Genomic DNA, 17,321 nt, shown 5'->3' on the forward strand with positions numbered 1-17,321 from the left:
ATTTCTTTGCTTAAATGGAACTCCCTCTAGAAGGGAGCCAAGTCTGGATGGGTTTCTCCCTAAATGCAGTCAGAGGAGAACGGCTGCGGGTTATGTGCTCTGTGATAATGGGACTCATGATGTTAACCGGGAAAGAAAGAGAACCTAAGAATCACTGAGACAAAATCCTCTTGCTGGAGAGTTTAAATCAAAAGGTGTGAAACCCAATGTCTCCACTTAGATTTCTTCCACACTCCCAGAGAAGACCTCTGGCTGGCTCCTCGGGGGGACAAGGCACCAACAGGGGACAGGGAGATGCCCACAGCCCTTCCACACACTGAGTCACAGACAGCTCCAGCCAGGCTGCCTGACCTAAAGCCGCTGACCAGTTGGATGGTCCTGGGCAGGTCACTCACTCACTGTGGCCTCAGCTCCCTACGGTGAAGCGGGGCAATGGCACCCCTTCCTCACAGGGGGACACGGAGGGTAAATGGGAAGCACTGCGAAGCAGTCAGCACCATGCCTGATGCTCACGGAGAACCCAACAGCCGTTAGCACCAATCGCAGCATCACATTTCTTCCCCTAACCCCAGCTTTGGCTCCTCTCCTTCCAGTGGGGGCGCAGGGCAGAGTGTAGGCTAGAGGGGGTACAGAAGGCAGGGGCATGCACTGTGCTGGCCTTCGTGGCCTCCAAGGCAGGGCGAGAGGATGGCCCCGAGAGGCCTGGCCACTTCCCCAGGCAGGAAGCCCAGGCTGTGGGGGCCTCCGAGAGCCTTCTGCCCATTTGTACAGTGTTGGCTCCAAGAATTCCTGGATCCTCTACCCAAGCTGCGTGCTGGCTGTCCCCTCGAGGTGCCAGGGGAAGGTTTTGGCAGCTCTGGCAGTGCCAGATTCCAGTTATTCAAGCATGTGTTTGTTGGGATGCAAAGCCCTCTTCGGGTGGGCAAGATGCTTCCCTGGATCCCCACCCCACCCCACGCTGCACGACAGGGGCTCAGCCTGACCTCTTATCTCACAAAAGCACAAGTGGTACCCCAGCCCGAGGAAAGGTTTGGAGCAAAGTCAAATACTCTGGCCATGTAGAAGTAGGAAAGCACCACAGACATGTGGCCTCGGCAAGAGGAGAGAGTACCACCATCCTCCATAAGGCACCAGGCTGCTACAGGAACAGGCAGACCCACCAGACAGAGGTGGCTGACATGACCGTGGACGCTGAGGACACTGGGAGTCTCCTGCTGTGGCCCACAGGCGGATCTGGCTACCACTGCCCCTGCCTTTTACCTTTACTGTGTAATTCCTGGCGGTCCTAATTCCATTAGGGACCCTGCTGTCAGGGGAAATTATTGCACAAGTGCACTGTCTGCCGCTGGAACCCTTCCAGTTCCCACCACGGCCTCTGCCTGCTCCCCCCCCTCAGCAGCATCCTTTATCTTAGACATCAAGATGTCCTCCTCTGGAGCCAGCCAGCTCTCCCTGTGCTCGTGAAGGAAAGCGGGTGGGGGAAGCAGGCGGTAAGAGGAGGGTCTGCACTGGGTGAGAACTCAGAAGCCCAGGGGCAGAGGTCAGGAGGGCCCCCGGGGCACCGCCGATAGCATCTATCAAGCTGCCTTCAGCCTGGCTCCTCTCACCTGTGGGATCTGTCACCACCTGCTGTTTCTAGAAAGCTCACTAACTGTCACGTTTACAGTACAGCTACAGGCAGGGGTATTCCTAAGAGAGAAGGGGAAGGCTCAGAGGAAATGGCACAAAGCGAGCCCTTCATAAAACAAACTGGCTCTGTGAGTCTTTGTGTGCTCATGAAAATCAGCTAACAAGTGTCCTGGTTTCCCTGCCGCCCTCCCATGCTTTAAGGTGTACGAACCCGTGTCAGTGTTTGGTCTGCCTTCTTGCTCAGCGACAGGCCCGGCTCTCTGCTCACAGCACAGCAAAGGTGCCATGGAGATGGCCTGACGAAGGCCTCACCTCCTGCAGGTCACACTGTGAGAACTGAAGCCAGTCTCCCCAGTCGCCCTCCCCCCCCCAACCCTGCACTCTGTTTGATGATCGATAATAACCCTCTGCGCCCTCTGGCCCGACTTGCCGGGTTGGGGAGGCAGCGCCTCTGGGAACAAAGGGGAATTCCCCGAGGGCACATGGTGTGGGGTCCTACACTGCCATGGGGGGGGACTACCCTGCCATGGCCTATCTCCAAGCTTGTCGGAAAAAAGGTCTCCTCTGAATTTAAGTAGGTGGTGAAGCGGAAAAGCCTGGGACGCGGAGAGACAAGGAGGGCCTTGCAGACAATGGCTACATCATTCTGGGACCTGCTGAATCTGGTCCACCTTTCTGATTCCTTGTAAGGACAAACAGCTAGAGCTCTGCCTGGACACGACTAGTGACTGTGTCTGCCACGCACCGCTCAAAACTCACACTGAATCCAGACAAGGGCCAACCCTGGGGCTCCCGGCAGTCCCGCCAGCTCCTTCGGGAAGCCATAAACCACAGAGGCCCTGCACAAAGCCTCCATCCTGCAGTGCTCTTGCCAGTTCCCTAAAGATGACTAAAAGAACATGAAGTTTCCTCACCAGGCACTGGGCTGACCCGCTTCTCTCTTCCAGCTGTCTCTTCACATCTGATTAAAATCAGCCGTGTGAATAATACAGGAGGAATTAAGTTCTCTCTTGACTGAACCGGCTGTTCAAGTCTGTCACTAATCCAATTCCTTTCTGAGAAGACAAACTTCCTTTGCTTTCTCTGCTGCAGATCTATACAGCTTGGTCTTTATCTTACGAGGGGCTCCGATCCACCTGTTGGGCCTGGCCCCTTCATCCTGCCCAGCATCAACAGCCACAAGCCTGGCAGTCACCTCTCTTCCTGCGCATTTGTCCATCAAACTGCCAGTTGTCTGTGACGGCCACCAGGCTGTGAAAGGGCAGGAGAGGGAGCTACTTGGCAGAGCTACACCTCTTCGAGCTATCAACTGTGTGTGGTGTGACCACATGGGCACATCCATCCAATCTCAACCAGTTCAGATCCAGGAGACATATCTGTCTCCTTAAAAAGGCAGGAGGCTGGCTCCTCTCAAGCCTACACAGGACCTAACCCAGGCCTGCACGCCGTACACAGGTTCAACCAGCTCCTGCTCACTGGGCAAGTGTTTCAGGCAGCCCATCAAGACACAACAATCTGGCACCTGCCCAGTCCTAAGAAATGGCTCCAGGGTCTAGAGACAGCAAGCCTGGAAGGCACCTGTGACAAGCACCAGGCTCCCCAATCCCTCCCGGCTGGGGGCAGTGGGGAATGTGGCCAGCTACAAAGGATCCTCCAGCATCATTCTCAAGAGTGCCCCCTGCTGGAAAAAGACAGCACCAGGCTGGCTGCCAACTCTCCTTCCAGCTCTCCTCTAAAAGTCCTTTTGGGGGAATCATTTCCCAAAGTGATGGGAGGGTAACTAAATGTATTCCGGCATAGAGCCTGCAGCAGCAAGGCTGCTTGATTAAGAATGAATTACACTTTCATCAGCACATAGAGAAAATTGATTCACAAGGCCGCATTGTGATAATCTTGTTCCTAAAGCAAAAAGGGGTGGCGTGGGGGTGGGCAGGACACAGAGCCACTTGGGCTATCAATGACAAGAGAAAGGAAGCTCTACAATTAAGCTGGGAGAACAAAACTAATCAGAGCGCCAGGATTCCTCCAACTAGTCTCTGGGGGCCTTGCCTCAATCCACTCATCCCGAGGGAGGAGAAAGGAAGGTGGGAGGGGGGCCGTCTAATTCATTTTAAACAATAAGACCCACAGTGCTGAACCCATTTTAGATACTAACCTAATAACTCCAGGCGCTGAGACTGCTTGTCCCATAAAAATGCAGCGGAATTGAAATGCAAGCCCTAAAATCATGTTACACCTCCTTTCCGCCACTACATATCAAAAATGAAGGAGCGGGGGAGGGCACGGATTCAAAAGGACATGCGGATTCTCTGGCGCTGGGATCCACGAGGAGAAAGCCAACTCTGGAGCAGAAAGGTGACAGCCAAATCAGCAGCAGCAAATTCCAACATAATCTTTGGTTTAGGGTGTGATCAACATCCCCCCTTCCAAATCAGAGCCAAGGAGGGGGCAGGCCAGTGAAGGGGGATAGTTGCTGTACACTGGCCAGATTAAGCGCTTCTGCCGTCTTGCTAGTGACGGCTTGCACCCAAATGCCATCTGGTGATGTGTACGGGGAGAGAGCTGTGCGCACACTTATCCCTAAGCAGGGGTGGGATGAAAGGCCAAGTCCATCCCAATTAATGAATTCAATTCAGGGAAAGCCCAGAGGGTCTCTTTTGTATATTAATCTTTTAAGGACCTAACGTAGGAAGATGCCTGGAAACTGGTGTGTGCCTGTGTCTTGAGCTGCCCGTGAGATGCTGGCAGGGGCCTTTGCTACTCCGTCCTTCTACCTGGAAAATGGACTAATCAGTCTGATTCACTTCACTGGGCAGGTAGAGACGAACTCATAGCTACAGAGTTCTCTGAGCACTGAGTACCTTAGCAAAAAGGTGCAGACACGCTGATGTCATTCTCAAATTGCCAATATCAGAAGGGAAATCACAGCAAGGATCATAAGAACAGAACCTCAAGCCCGCAGAATGAGTTTGCATCCCATCTCTTCCCTCCCACTGTTGCAGTAACAAATCAGGTGCCGGAGGAAGGCTGCACTGAAACACATCTTCAGTGCTGAGGGACCAAATGGGATGTTTTACTGCATCAAATAAGGCCCAATAATGTCCCCAGGCACTTCCAAATGGTTGTAAAACATCCTAAGAGGGCAAAGCAGGTTTTGTAGGATCTTCAACGCCTCCCCAAAGGGCAACTGCTTGACTGGGTAAAGTCTCCCAACCAAGAAGAGGAACTAGGTCGTGGTCTTTCGGAAAAGAGGCTGGCAGAATCTTCTATCTAGAGAGCTACCAGAAACAAGCAAGAGAATGGTAAGCCCTCCCCAGTTGAGAGGCACCTGGACATCTAGCTGGTGCACGTGTTAAGGTAAGAGTGGCCTTCGGGGATGAGCCCAGGCATCGCATCCAGGAAGAGCAGGCTCCCGGAGACCAGGCTGTGCTTCCCAATGCTTTCGCTGTGCTTCCCACAGAGCAGGGAAGAGTTCACCATTGCAATCTCTTCCACGCATTTTCTATCCACACCTGAGTGCTGCTGCTCCTTGCTAATCCTTGCTCCCACCCCCGTTCTTCTCCTCCCCCCTCCTGCCTCTGCCACCCTTCAACAGCAACAAAAGAAAGGTTCTGGAGCTGGGAGCCAGTGCACGCTGCCTTTAAGTCAGGGCAGAGGATGCCGCACCAGACGATGCCCAGTTTCCAAAGCAGGCAGAGCCAACTGCCAGCTCGGGTCCAGTGACCGGGGTCATGGAAGGGCTGAACACATTAACTACACACAAGCATCAGAAACTAACCAGAGCCCTCTTTGAGGCGGGCGACCAGAGGTCACCAGGGAGGCTCTGGCCGTTGGTTTTAATTGTGGGAGAAGCCTTTCACGCATACTCAATCCTGCCCTGTGATTTATCACTTCCCTGGTGTTCTAAGTGTTCTACTTCACTTCGCCAGCCCTGCATCTCCAAGGGGAGTCAGTGCAAATTGAAGATGACATTGGACTTTTATGTCTTCTGGATCCAAGCGGCAGCTAGAGCTTCAGAGAACTGTCAAGGCTACTCATTCCTGTTCCTCCACCAGTGGAAACCACAGCTGGACCTTGATGGCTCAAACCATTTACTAATAAAATAAACTTTCTAAGCTCCATGATCCTCATGATTTGTCCTCTGTCGATTTCCTTTGAAACCCTGTGCTCCCTTGGAGATCATGGGCACAAAAATGATGACAAGTTTGCTGGCACTCAGACCAGCTCAGGATCGGGGAGTGAAAACTGTCCCCTGAGAGGGGATGAGAGCAAGACCCCGAAATGTACAAGCTCTGGCACTGCATCTTCACCTCCAAAGTGTGCAGCACAGCCAGCCACAGCTCACTTCCTTGGCACTGTGGCTCTGAAGCCCATGGCACCTGTGTCCCCTTCACTCCAGCCTCACTGCCGGACCTCACTCCCTCACTCAAAAGACTCGGAGGCCAGAAGTATGTGTTGCTGTCGCTCCCCCTGAGAATGAAATGAATCTAGGTTCTTAAGAGCGACTCTTGACAACTAGGTGCCACTCTGAATCACATGCAAATGCCAAACCAGCTGCACTGATTATCAATGGCAGGGTGGGGGCGGGGGGAGCGAAGTGGAAATGTGGGCAGTTAAGATTGGCAGGAGGAACAAAATATACCCTTGCAGACTCAAATCGGATAGCAAAAGAACCAGTGATGTTAATTCTGGCTTCTTCAAAGTTTTTACCTCCAAACTCATGGAAACTCTTTGCTGAGCTCTTCCTGTGTAAAAGAGGTGTGTTACCTCTTTTAATCCTCCTAACAATCCTGGGGGTTAAGAACTGTTTTGTTCACTTTTTACAGGTGAGGACACTGGGCATTAAGAGAAAGTAAGAGTTACAGAGAAAACGAGTGGCAGAGTAGTGGTAACCTCGGTTAGCCAGACAGGACAGCCTCTTGGCATTCCCAAGGGAACATTATAACTAAGCCCTGAACCCAAGGGTAATCCCTGGAATTAGCTTAAGTGAGAGTACTTCGGAGAGGACACTGGGACCTCACAGTGAGGCAGGAAAGTACTGAAGGTGAGAAGAAGGAACATGCCTGCGTTGTGGGAGGTAGGTAGAACCATTCTTTTCTTGAAGAAATCTATGATCAGAAAACATTAAAAACAAAACAAAAATCAATGCAGCCTGGTTTGAACCAAGATTACCAAGATTAATGGGCTCTCAGGACACTGGAAGCTCTCCAGGTCACCACCAGTCTCTGCATTTCTCGTCCTAGACTTTGTAGATGGAGCTCTGACCTTCACACTCTAGGTGCCCAAACTTCCAAAGCCCACAGTGGTGTTTCTCTTTACTAGGCTTACTTTGGCCCAGACTACAGTAGGCACAGCCCCAGGGCTGCCCCAGCACAGGCAGGTGGCTACTCGTCATGCTCAGTCAGTAGCCCCAGGGACCAGCAAAGTCCAGAAAATGGAAAGAGAATCAAACGTGAGGTGTAGCAAAAACTGCCACTATTTAATCTAGTAATGCTGAGATAAGTCCAGCTATTATTAAAAGCCGAGCCCATTCTTCTGTTAACCCTCGAGTAATCAGAATTCTTGATTAACTGGAATCTGGCAGCCTGCTTTGAAAACAAGTTCACATCAAGACATTAAAAAAAAAAAAAAAAAAAAAAAAAAAAAAAAAGACTTCTGTAAATGTCCTCGGAGCAGTACAAATCTGACTGCAAATCAAACCTCATTTGTCTATAATAAGAGCTCAGTGAGAACTGGCGGTCAAAATCAGGTCCCTGAAGAATCGAAACATTCTGAATCATTACAGAAAAAAGACAGATGAAATCGTATCAAGGTGGAATGGTATCGTCATATACAGGAATGCCTGACAGCACAGGCTGACACAAAAAGGGATTTTTCTGCTGGACCCTGTGCTAGTCACAAAGTCCAGGAAACCAAAGTGGATCCACCCCAGGGTCCTCTGGGCACCGTGGGGTCTCCACTTGGACAGATGATCCCCCTGGCCTGCCCAACTCCAGCGTTGGTCATACTGCCCTGCTCAGAGCACGCGCTGCTTGGTGTCAGGGCGTTTGATGCCAATGTGTGGCATGAAAGCTGAAGAAATAGGAGCCCGCTAAATAAAAGTGTCACACACAAATTGGGGTTCATGGTATGGGCTCTTGGAACCACTGACAGACAGAATCCATCTTATAATGAGATCCATCTGGGACTTTAGTAGCTAACCTCTCTTGCTTGGATAACAACCACAAATAAGGTCTATCTTATGCCAGATCTCACTTTTTGGTAGAAAGCTTCCAGTGAGCTTATTTTATTCTAACAGCAGAAACTGTGGTGAGGACACCAAAGGACACATCCTACGCGACTGTCAGGTGTCGGTGGGCCCACTGGCTGGCGTACCGCTGGGGATTAGGTAAGGAGCAGAGGCAGGATGTTATGTTATTACCGGGCATAATAAATTCTCCCTGCTGCCGAGGCATGTTGGGAGGATGATGAACTATCGCAGAAGGAAAGGAGCAATCATTCCATTAATTCACTCAACAACCACTGACTGCTCATCTATTGGGTGCCAGCGACTGTCCCAATGTGAGTTCATGCTGACCACAACTCTGCCCCAGGCTGTGGAGGAGCTGAGCAGAGACAGTCTTCAGAGCACCAACAGACAGATAGATGGTCCACTTAGATGGGCTACAGATCAGACCGCTGTACTGTTGGTTTGCTTGACTTGGAAAGAAAGTGGATGTGTACAGAAAGGGGAGGCTCTAAAGGCAAATGAGTGAGTGAGGACAGCCCCTTCATTCCGCGACCAAGTATGACCATGGGTCTTCAGAAGCTGTCACCACATGAAAGGTCTTGATCTTGAGTTAAAGACACCCAGATCTATCCCATTTCCATGCTAGAGCTATTTATCTAAGGACTATGCCACTGAGACAAAGGATTTTAGACAGACCTCACTGGACGAGAAGCCATGACCATCCCCAGCCCAACGATGACACAAAATGTGATGGACAGCTGGTCCTACAGCCCCATGACATGCTCTTCAGAACGAGGCAGCCTTCTGAACCCCCGGAGGTTGGTCTGGCCCCACAGGGCGGACGCCTGCTCTCAGACTCAAAGCATGCTGCGGCCAGTACCCAGTGCCACCTGCCCTCGGGAGGGCTCGGCATGGCCCAGGGACAGAGACAGGCAAGCTCATGCATGGGTTAGTATCACAGAGGGTAGTACCATCACCACATACAGAGTACCTGGGATAACCTACTTTGAGGGCTCAAATGCAGATAGGTCTTCTGCCTTGGGCTTGAGGCTAAACCAGCAAAATAAAATGAAGAAAAACAAAAACATACCCTGTGATATCAACAAATGCCACATGTGCCATTTGCAAAATGCTCAGACAGGCCTGAAATGGTGACAAGTGACTTCATTTGTTTGTTTTTATGGCCTGGAAACAGGTCCCTCCGGCTTTCCTGAGGGCCTGGCTCACGGCAGCAACAGCAAAGACGAGACCTTTCAGTGTGCCCAGATGAGGAGCCTGGGGACAGGAGCGGGGGTTGGGGGTGGGGTGCCTGAGGAAGCTCCTTCGAGGGCTGACTGGCTCCCTGGCCCAGGCATCATTTTACCTCTCGGCTCACTGGCTGAGGCCTCACTTTAGTTCCCCTTTCACTAACTGTTCAATAATTTAGTTTTGGAAGTGAAACCCAGTAAATAACGGAAGCCAGAGGGAAGAAGAATGTGGAATGGGGAAAGGCCTTTCCTTTTCAGCTATGCTATTAAGAGGAATTCTCTACCCGGTGCCAATACTAACTGGAGTACAGAGAAGGAATTTGAGGCTCCCGACTGTACCCATTAGCACTGGCAAGTAGCTATAGAACCCTTGGAGTTTTCAGATGCAGCTTAACTACTGAAAACAGATATTCCTTAACCTGGGAAACCACTCTAAAGAATAAGGTAAAGAGTAAAAAATTAAACTTAGGTAAACCATCATGATCTAAACTCAATGAACAGTCTCATCTTAATGACACCTCTTTTACAGGTATTAGCCTGACCCTGGGCTATAAGTCAGGAACAAACCAGCAGGAGGGGCCGTTTGTGCTTTGTCCGAGAGAGAAGCACACTCTTGGGCTGATATTTATGGAATTTAACCTTCTCTAAAACCTGAACGCTCAAAATATCAGTAGAGAACAATTTGAAACTGATAGCAACATAAATGAAGTTTCATCTTTTAAAACATTAAGGTTCTTCTAGACACTTCCTTTTAAGTATGAAAAACGTTAAAAATTCAGAATTTGGTTTCTTTAAAGTAAGAACAGGATTTTTTAAACAGTCCTTGCCACTTAATAACCCAAAAACACTAGAGGGAGAGTCCATTCTCAAAAGCCTCTGTTTCATTTTGCTTTCTCATGAAGTAAGGCAGCTCCCTGGGCAGAACTCCCCTTGGCTTAAAAGACAGAATCGCTTTACTGCTAAATGATGGATCAAAACCTGTCTCATAACAGTGATTCATTTCATCAGAGCTTTTAACACAGGCTCCCCTTCCATCAAGCCAATGGGTTCACAGTCACTGGCAGATTAAATTCCCTTTCTGGCGTGAGTTAAAAAATTTCCTCAACTAAGTATGTATAAAAAATGATAACAGTCTAATGACTTGGCTACTCAGGAAACCAGATGCCAACCTCCATTTCATTAATGACTGTCCTGATCAGTGAAAGACGGGAGACTCGGTACCTTTTTGATGGTGTTGTGCTTGCTGCTGGTGCCACCCCGGTCAGAGTTCTCGTTGTGCAGAATGTCCAAGGCTGTCTCCCTCTCTTTGAGTTTCAAGGCCTCAATCTCAGTCTTGAGTTCATTGAGCTGCTCCTGTAAATGCTTGCTCTTCTCCATGTATTCCACTCTGCCAGCAAGAGGACATGGTGTATTATGGCTTTGGCAACAGTGAGACATGGGATCTAGGGTCTGCAGCCTGTATGGAGTTCATCACATCTCTGCTCAGACACTCCCAGGCCGTGGGAGCCTGGGCCAATCACTAAATAGGTCTGAATCTGTTTCCTTGGCCATGAGGTTGGGCTAATGATCACAGGGCTGTGGTCAGAATTAAGCAAAATAAAGGGTAGGAAAGCCCTCTGGTAAGCTCTCTGAAAGCGCTCTACAAATACCAGTTACAGTAGATAGTTTTTAATTCCGCACAAGCAACAACACATGAATCAAGACTCCTGACATCCAAAACAATCTCCTCGTCTTGGCCCTTCTTGGTTAAGTGATTCTATTCAAGTGACCTCTTCTGCTAGGCCGTGGCCACATCCCTACTTGTTTTGGGACATCATCTCCTAAATAGAATGGAAGCTTGCTCAGCCAATATCAGGAAGAAAAAGATTCCCACCACCACCTGCAGGTAGATACACTGTATCTACAATGGTGAAAATCTGGAAATCATTCTCAAAGTGTCCAACTATAATGTCATGGCCAGGCAAATCATGCAATATAAATGCTAATTCTGTAGTGATTCCCATGGCTAGTATATGGAGTCTGTCATGTGATGGTAATGTCACATGCATGGGTGATAAGAAAATACAAACTATAAAAAAGCAGAACACGGAACAGGATGTAGCCTCTCCCTGATCACAACCACGAAATGCTTACTATGCCTGGTCAATGGAGAAAGACTTGAAGATGAACTTGGACAGCAGATACCACGGAGAGGCTCGTGGTTGCTCACCCCGAGCTCCAAAGAGGCACTGTCCCGAGACAGCTCTTCCAAGGATACTGTACAAGGTGAAAGCACATACCCTCAGATGGGCTTGAAGCTGAATCCCGGTTCTGTCCCTCATCAGCTGTGTGATGCTGGGTGAGTTCGTTAAACACTCCAGATCTGTGTTCTCATTTATAAATGGCACACTAAAACCTACCTCTGATGTTTGAGGCTAGTTAGTGGGAATGAAATGAGACAAAGCTAAAAAGCCCAGACATGGGGCACCTGCGGGGCTCAGTTGGTTAAGCATACAACTTCGGCTCAGGTCATGATCTTGCGGTTCATGAGTTCGAGCCCTCCATCGGGCTCTGTGCTGACAGCTCAGAGCCTGGAGCCTGCTTCGGGTTCTTTGCCTCCTTCTCTCTCTGCCCCTCCCTGGCTCATGCTCTGTCTCTCTCTCAAAAATAAATAAACATTAAAAAGGCCCAGGGGGGCACCTGGTGGCTTAGTTGGTTAAGTGTGGGATTTCAACTCAGGTCATGATCTCACAGTTTCTGAGTTCAAGCTCTGCATTGGGCTCTGTGCTGACAGCTCAGAGGGAGGCTACTTCAGATTCTGTGTCTCCCCTTGTCTCTGCCCTTTCCCCACTTGCACTCTGTCTCTGTCTCTCTCTCCCTCTCTCTCTCTCTCAAAAATAAATAAACATTAAAAAAAAAAAAAAAAAAAAAAGACTAGACACCGATGCACCCAGCACCCAGCAGCTTTTGTGATGGTTCTCCAGTAAGCTGTGGCATGAGTGGCCAATTGATCTGTGGTTGAGAATCCAGGGGAACCTCAGTTAGATTTCTCCTTTCCACCTCAGCTCCACTTCCACCAACCATGACAGCAGAAGCTGTTGTGAACAGGGCATGTGGGGGTTCAGCTCAGGGCTGCCCTGGACAGCAGGGCCGGCCTGACCTGGACGTTTGCCTTCCTCGGCCTCGAGCCCGAGTTTCTTCTCTGACCCTTGTTCTAGACATGGGAAGTGCCGCAGATCTCAGCCACCAGAGGACACAACTAGGAAGCATGTTCTGTTACTGTGTTAGAACGCTATCACGTGCTCTATCGCCACGTGAACAGCAGTCTGACTGACTCAGAGTTCCCGGAAAACCAGTCTGAGACTGTAGGTGAGGTTTTGAGCCCTGTAAACTCCAGGTCACCAATCAAGTATCATTGTTATCCTAGAAGACTGGATGCTGGTGTGATGTCCTTCATTCAGTTCTGATGAGGAAATTCTTCCTCCAGAGGATGGGAACAGAGCAAATCCTGCAGGGGCTAGTGACAGATGCTTGTGATAACCCTCCACTTTTCCCAAGCCCAGATGGCCCCACTCTAGCTCACTGGCTGGGGGCACGGAAGTCAAGAAACTACGTACTTTTCTTTCTCTATCTCCATGGAAAGCCGCTTCATGTCAGTATCCTTGAAGTCGAAAGACAGGCTGTCACCAATGAGGTTGAAGCTTGGCATGTCAGGAGGCAATGGCGCTGGAATTGGGTTCATGGGCTATGAATGAGAAATGTCTGGTTAGGAGGTTCGGGTTCTATGGGAACAGGGGGCACTGCTGTGTTAACCACTGATCCTCCAGCAGCCACAGAAATGGGCACACAGCTCAGGCCCTGCCTCCCAGCACCACCATGGCCTCATGTTACCCCAGTCTATCCTGTTCCCCATCTACCCACACTGGCTGCTCCCAGGTGACTGGCCCCAAAGACTACAAATCCAGACAAATCATTCCTCTTCCCTCGAACCTTTGCCAGCTTTTCACGCTCAGCCAAATTAAACACTACTCCCACTCACTTCTTTGTTGAGGAAGCCCTCAAGCCCCAGGCTAGGAGCTGGAGATGCAGAGAACAAGACAGGGTCCCTGGCTCTGAGCAGCTGAGAGTACTGTTCAGTAAACAAAGGTGCTTAAAGATCATCCCGGTTAAGTAAGGTAGACACTACAGCCAGGGAGTGAACAGAGGCCGGGGAGCTGGAGAAGGTGTGCTATGTTGGCAGCAGAGGATACGACAGAGGAAAAGACATGCCAGGCAAGAGGCACGGCACTGGGCAGGGCAGAGCATGCTTGACGAGAAAGCCGAGGGTCTGCGGCACCGGTGTGGTGAGGTGGGTGGGGGCCGGGACTAGACCATAGAGGGCTGCCCTCCATGCTGAGGGTTTGGATTTGGAAGACAGAGCCAGAGCAGGGCTTGAAGCAGACGGCAAAGCAATTAGACTTGAGGACTTTCTCATCCCAGAACAAAGGGTCATCTCAAATATGGCCCCGATCTACTTCTCCCGTGTTTCCTACTGTTTGCCCTACTGGATCATGAACATCACTGTTTCTGCTCCTTTGCTTAAACTATTCCTTTTGCTACATGCCACCTCACTTTCAAGGCCCTTCCCAAATACTAGGATTTCTCACCAAAGCCTTTCTAGATCCCTCTCGGCCAGATGGCAACTCTTTTCTTTGCTATACATGGTGCTTCTGGTTCTGTGGTGGCACTTCCCTAACTCCACCCTGTAAAAAATCCCTTTTGGCTGTGTCTTCTTCTTTTACTGTTGGCAAGTTTCCTAAGGGCAGGATCTGCCTCTCTTTCACCCTTGGATCCTTGGCTGAGTCTGGGACAGCGTCTGGGAAAGAGCAGAGGCCCAGAGCGCTCATCTGAGACGATGACAGGCTTGAGGCAGACTGTCTGCGTGGGTGTTGAAGGTGGTGCTGAGAGGGGGCTTCTGGGGTACTAGAACGTTCTGTTTTCTGATTTGGGTGCTGGGTGCATTGGTGTGTTGAGTTTGCGAGAATGCATCAAGCTGTACAGTTATAATTTGGGGCACTTCCCTGTATGGATGTTATACCTCATCAAAATCTCCAAAAAGATGGGCGCTGAGTGCTGCACTGTGGGTGAGAACAGACACTGGGACAACCTCTGTGGAAAGCATCTCGATGGAAAACCTGACCCCACGGTTCTATTTATGACAATTTATTCTACCAGTACATTCACCGTATGTGCAAAGATTTATGCTCAGGGATATTTTCTGCAGTTTTGTTCACAACTGCAGATGAAAACAAACTAAATACCCATCCATAGGGGACTGCTTAGATGAATTACAATCCATCCATACCATGAAATATGAGTAAAAGGCTGATATGAATGAGCTCCTCCAGGACTTATGTATTTACTGTTTGAAGAGCACATGAAGTTTGCTCCAGTGTCTCTCCTTCCTTCCTTCCTTCCTTCCTTCCTTCCTTCCTTCCTTCCTTCCTTCCTTCCTCCCCCCTTCCTTCATTCCTCCCTCCCTTCCTTCCTTCCTTCCTCCTTCCCTTCCTCCTTTCCTTTCCTTCCTTCCCCCCTTCCTCCCTCCTTTCCTTCCCTCCTTTCCTTCCTTCCTCCCTCCCTCCTTTCCTTCCTTCCTTTCCTTCCTTCCTCCCTCCCTCCTTTCCTTCCTTCCTTCCTTTCTTTTCTTCCTTCCTCCCTCCCTCCCTCCTATCCTTCCTTCCTTCCTTCCCTCCCTCCCTCCCTCCCTCCCTTTGTTTCTACCTACCTACATACCTACCTACCCATCTATTTTTAGACCAAGAGTTGCATGCTCTACCTACTGAGCTAGCCAGGCTACCCCATTCCAGTATATATTTTAAAATCACTCGTATCTCAGGTGCCCAGCCCAGATGAGCCCTCAGACGACTCCAGTCTTGGCTGCTGTCTGCGACTGCCTCAGAGATTCTGAGGAAGGACCATCAGCCCAATCAATGCACCAAGCCATGAGAGAGAATAACAAATGGCTGTTTTGAGCTATATGGCTGGCTTGGGGGGTGGCCTGTCACATAGTAATAGATAACCAGAACAGATGACAATTGGAAACCGCTCACGTTTCCCTCCACCTCAAACCCTGGGCAGCTTATGCCGCTGTGCCCTGTGTGCCTCCTGGCTGCATGCCTTGTGAGTGTGCAGTGCACACACTGTGCCATGTGCACATCTGTGCACTGGCTGCGAATACCCTACAGTCTCTTTCTCACCTGGCTAGCTCCTCCTTAGCCTTTGAGAGCCAGCTCAGGCATGATCCTATGCCTCTCCTGCCCCTACAAGCTGGGCTATGTTCCCCTCCAGGCCTCTGTGCACCCTGTCTGTATACAGACTCTGCATCTGCCTGGCATTATTATTTTTTTTAAGTTTATTTATTTACTTGGGAGAGACAGAGGCAGTGTGAGTAGGGGAAGGGCAGAGAGATAGAGAAAGGGAGAGAAAGAACCCCAAGCAAGCTCCATGCTGCCAGTGCAGAGCCCAGTGCGGGGCATGAACCCACAAAACTGTGAGATCGTGACCTGAGCTGAAACCAAGAGTTGGACACTTAATCAACTGAACTATCCAACTGCCTGGTGTTATATGGAACAGAACAGTTTGCTGAACTGAATGCACAGAGGAAGGGAAGGGAAGAGGCTTGTCTACTCATGGTGTGACCCTGTTTAATTGAAGTCTGCCTCCTTGTCCCAAAATTGAGTTTGGAAAATGGTTCTTACATGGCTATAGTTTACCCTGAGGTATACGGTACCCCTGCCCAGAACTGCAATGATGGTATACGTTACACAAAGGTAGTTGAAGATTACATTCAGCTTGGCATCAAGAAGCTACCGTCTCAGGTGCCTGGGTGGCATCTGTCTACAGCCCAGGTCATGATCTCACAGGTTGTGAGTTCGAGTCCCACATTGGGTGAGCTCGAGCCCCGCTTCAGGTGAGCTCGTGCCCCACTTCGGGTGAACATGAGCCTCACTTTAGGTAAAACATGAGTGCCAAGTGAGCCCCACTTCTCTCTCTCTCTGCCCCTTGCTCACTTGCAACCTCGCTCTCTCAAAAAAGAAGAAGAAGAAGAAGAAGAAGAAGAAGAAGAAGAAGCAGCAGCAGCAGCTATCATCTCTTAAAAATAATTTGGGACTATATTACTTAGAATAAGAAAAACATGGGTGCCTGGGTGGCTCAGTCGGTTAAGCATCCAACTTCGGTTCAGGTCATGATCTCACGGTTCATGAGTTCAAGCCCCAGGTTGGGCTCTGTGCTGACAGCTTAGAGCCTGGAGCCTGCCTCAGATTCTATCTCCCTCTCTCTCTCTGCCCCTCCCCTGCTTTTGTTCATTCTCTCTCAGAAATAATAAATGGATAAACTTAAAAAAAAAAAAAGACGAAGAAAAACATTTCAGAGCTAGGAAAGGCCCCATTGCCTGCTATCCAGGCAACCAGAGAGGTGACCAGTCCAAGGCCAATGGCAGACCAGACATTCTGCCCCTTCCCCAGCTTCAGGCCCTCTGCAGCATTCATTCTGCTGTGGCACCACCAGCGGAACTGAAGGGCTGGAGGGAAGAGAAAGCTACAAGGTCTGAAGCAGCTGCAGGCTGGCAGCTCCCAGCCCGGCTCACCGGGTATGTGGGCTTGGTGGTGATTTCCAGGAGCTTTTGCTTGGCTCTTCGCTCTGCCTCGCGGGCTTCCTGCAGGTCCTGCTTCAGCTGATCTGCCTCCTTGGCCCTGCAAGGAAAGGAGGAGATGTCAGGTCCATGAAGCTGACAGGTAGAAGAAAGACAGCCCTCTTCCCCACAGTCCCCCTGGAGAGGAGGGACCTGAGTTAACCCTGATGATGGCACCAGATCAGGCAAACAAGGCCAGTGGGGAGGTGGGGGTGGACACTGACATGAACATCAGAACTTCCAAAGCAAGGATAACATTCCTGAGTACTGTTCACTGCAATGGTAAATCTAAATGGGAAGGGCAGGGAAGCTGCTGGGAAGGAGTCAAGTTCAAACCTTTGCAATTGGTAGAGGGAGAGGAGGGGGGAGGGGCCAACAGCTTCCTCTGCTTAACTTGTGGGTGAGAGTGAGCTAGGCAAAGGTATAGTGCATGAATCAAAGATCTTATATCGGATCACGAGGGACAGGATGAGAAAGAATCGATTCTTCACAGCCCCCAAGGAAAACAACTGCAGGCCCAGGGCCAACCTCAGGCAAGATGAGCAGCAACGCTGAGGTCTTCGTG

General features: G+C 50.1%; 1 protein-coding gene across 11 annotated transcripts in view; it reads right to left on the reverse strand.

Moving 5' to 3' along the window:
- The window catches only part of NF2 (neurofibromin 2), an 80,785-nt gene that overhangs the window by 4,470 nt on the left and 58,994 nt on the right, over window positions 1–17,321 (reverse strand). For 8 of the 11 annotated variants that reach the window (XM_043557961.1, XM_043557970.1, XM_043557964.1 and 5 more), the window contains 3 exons: window positions 16,712–16,817; window positions 12,702–12,829; window positions 10,327–10,492 (listed from right to left, as the gene is read on the reverse strand). In XM_043557961.1, the coding sequence (XP_043413896.1) occupies window positions 10,327–10,492; window positions 12,702–12,829; window positions 16,712–16,817 (400 nt within the window). Of the gene's footprint in view, window positions 1–8,849; window positions 8,909–10,326; window positions 10,493–12,701; window positions 12,830–16,711; window positions 16,818–17,321 lie in introns of all 11 variants that reach the window. The other 3 variants (XM_043557962.1, XM_043557969.1, XM_043557963.1) reach the window with 2 other exon arrangements.

The sequence above is a fragment of the Prionailurus bengalensis genome, chromosome D3 (assembly GCF_016509475.1).
Source record: "Prionailurus bengalensis isolate Pbe53 chromosome D3, Fcat_Pben_1.1_paternal_pri, whole genome shotgun sequence".
In the NCBI taxonomy this organism is placed as follows: Eukaryota; Metazoa; Chordata; class Mammalia; order Carnivora; family Felidae; genus Prionailurus; species Prionailurus bengalensis.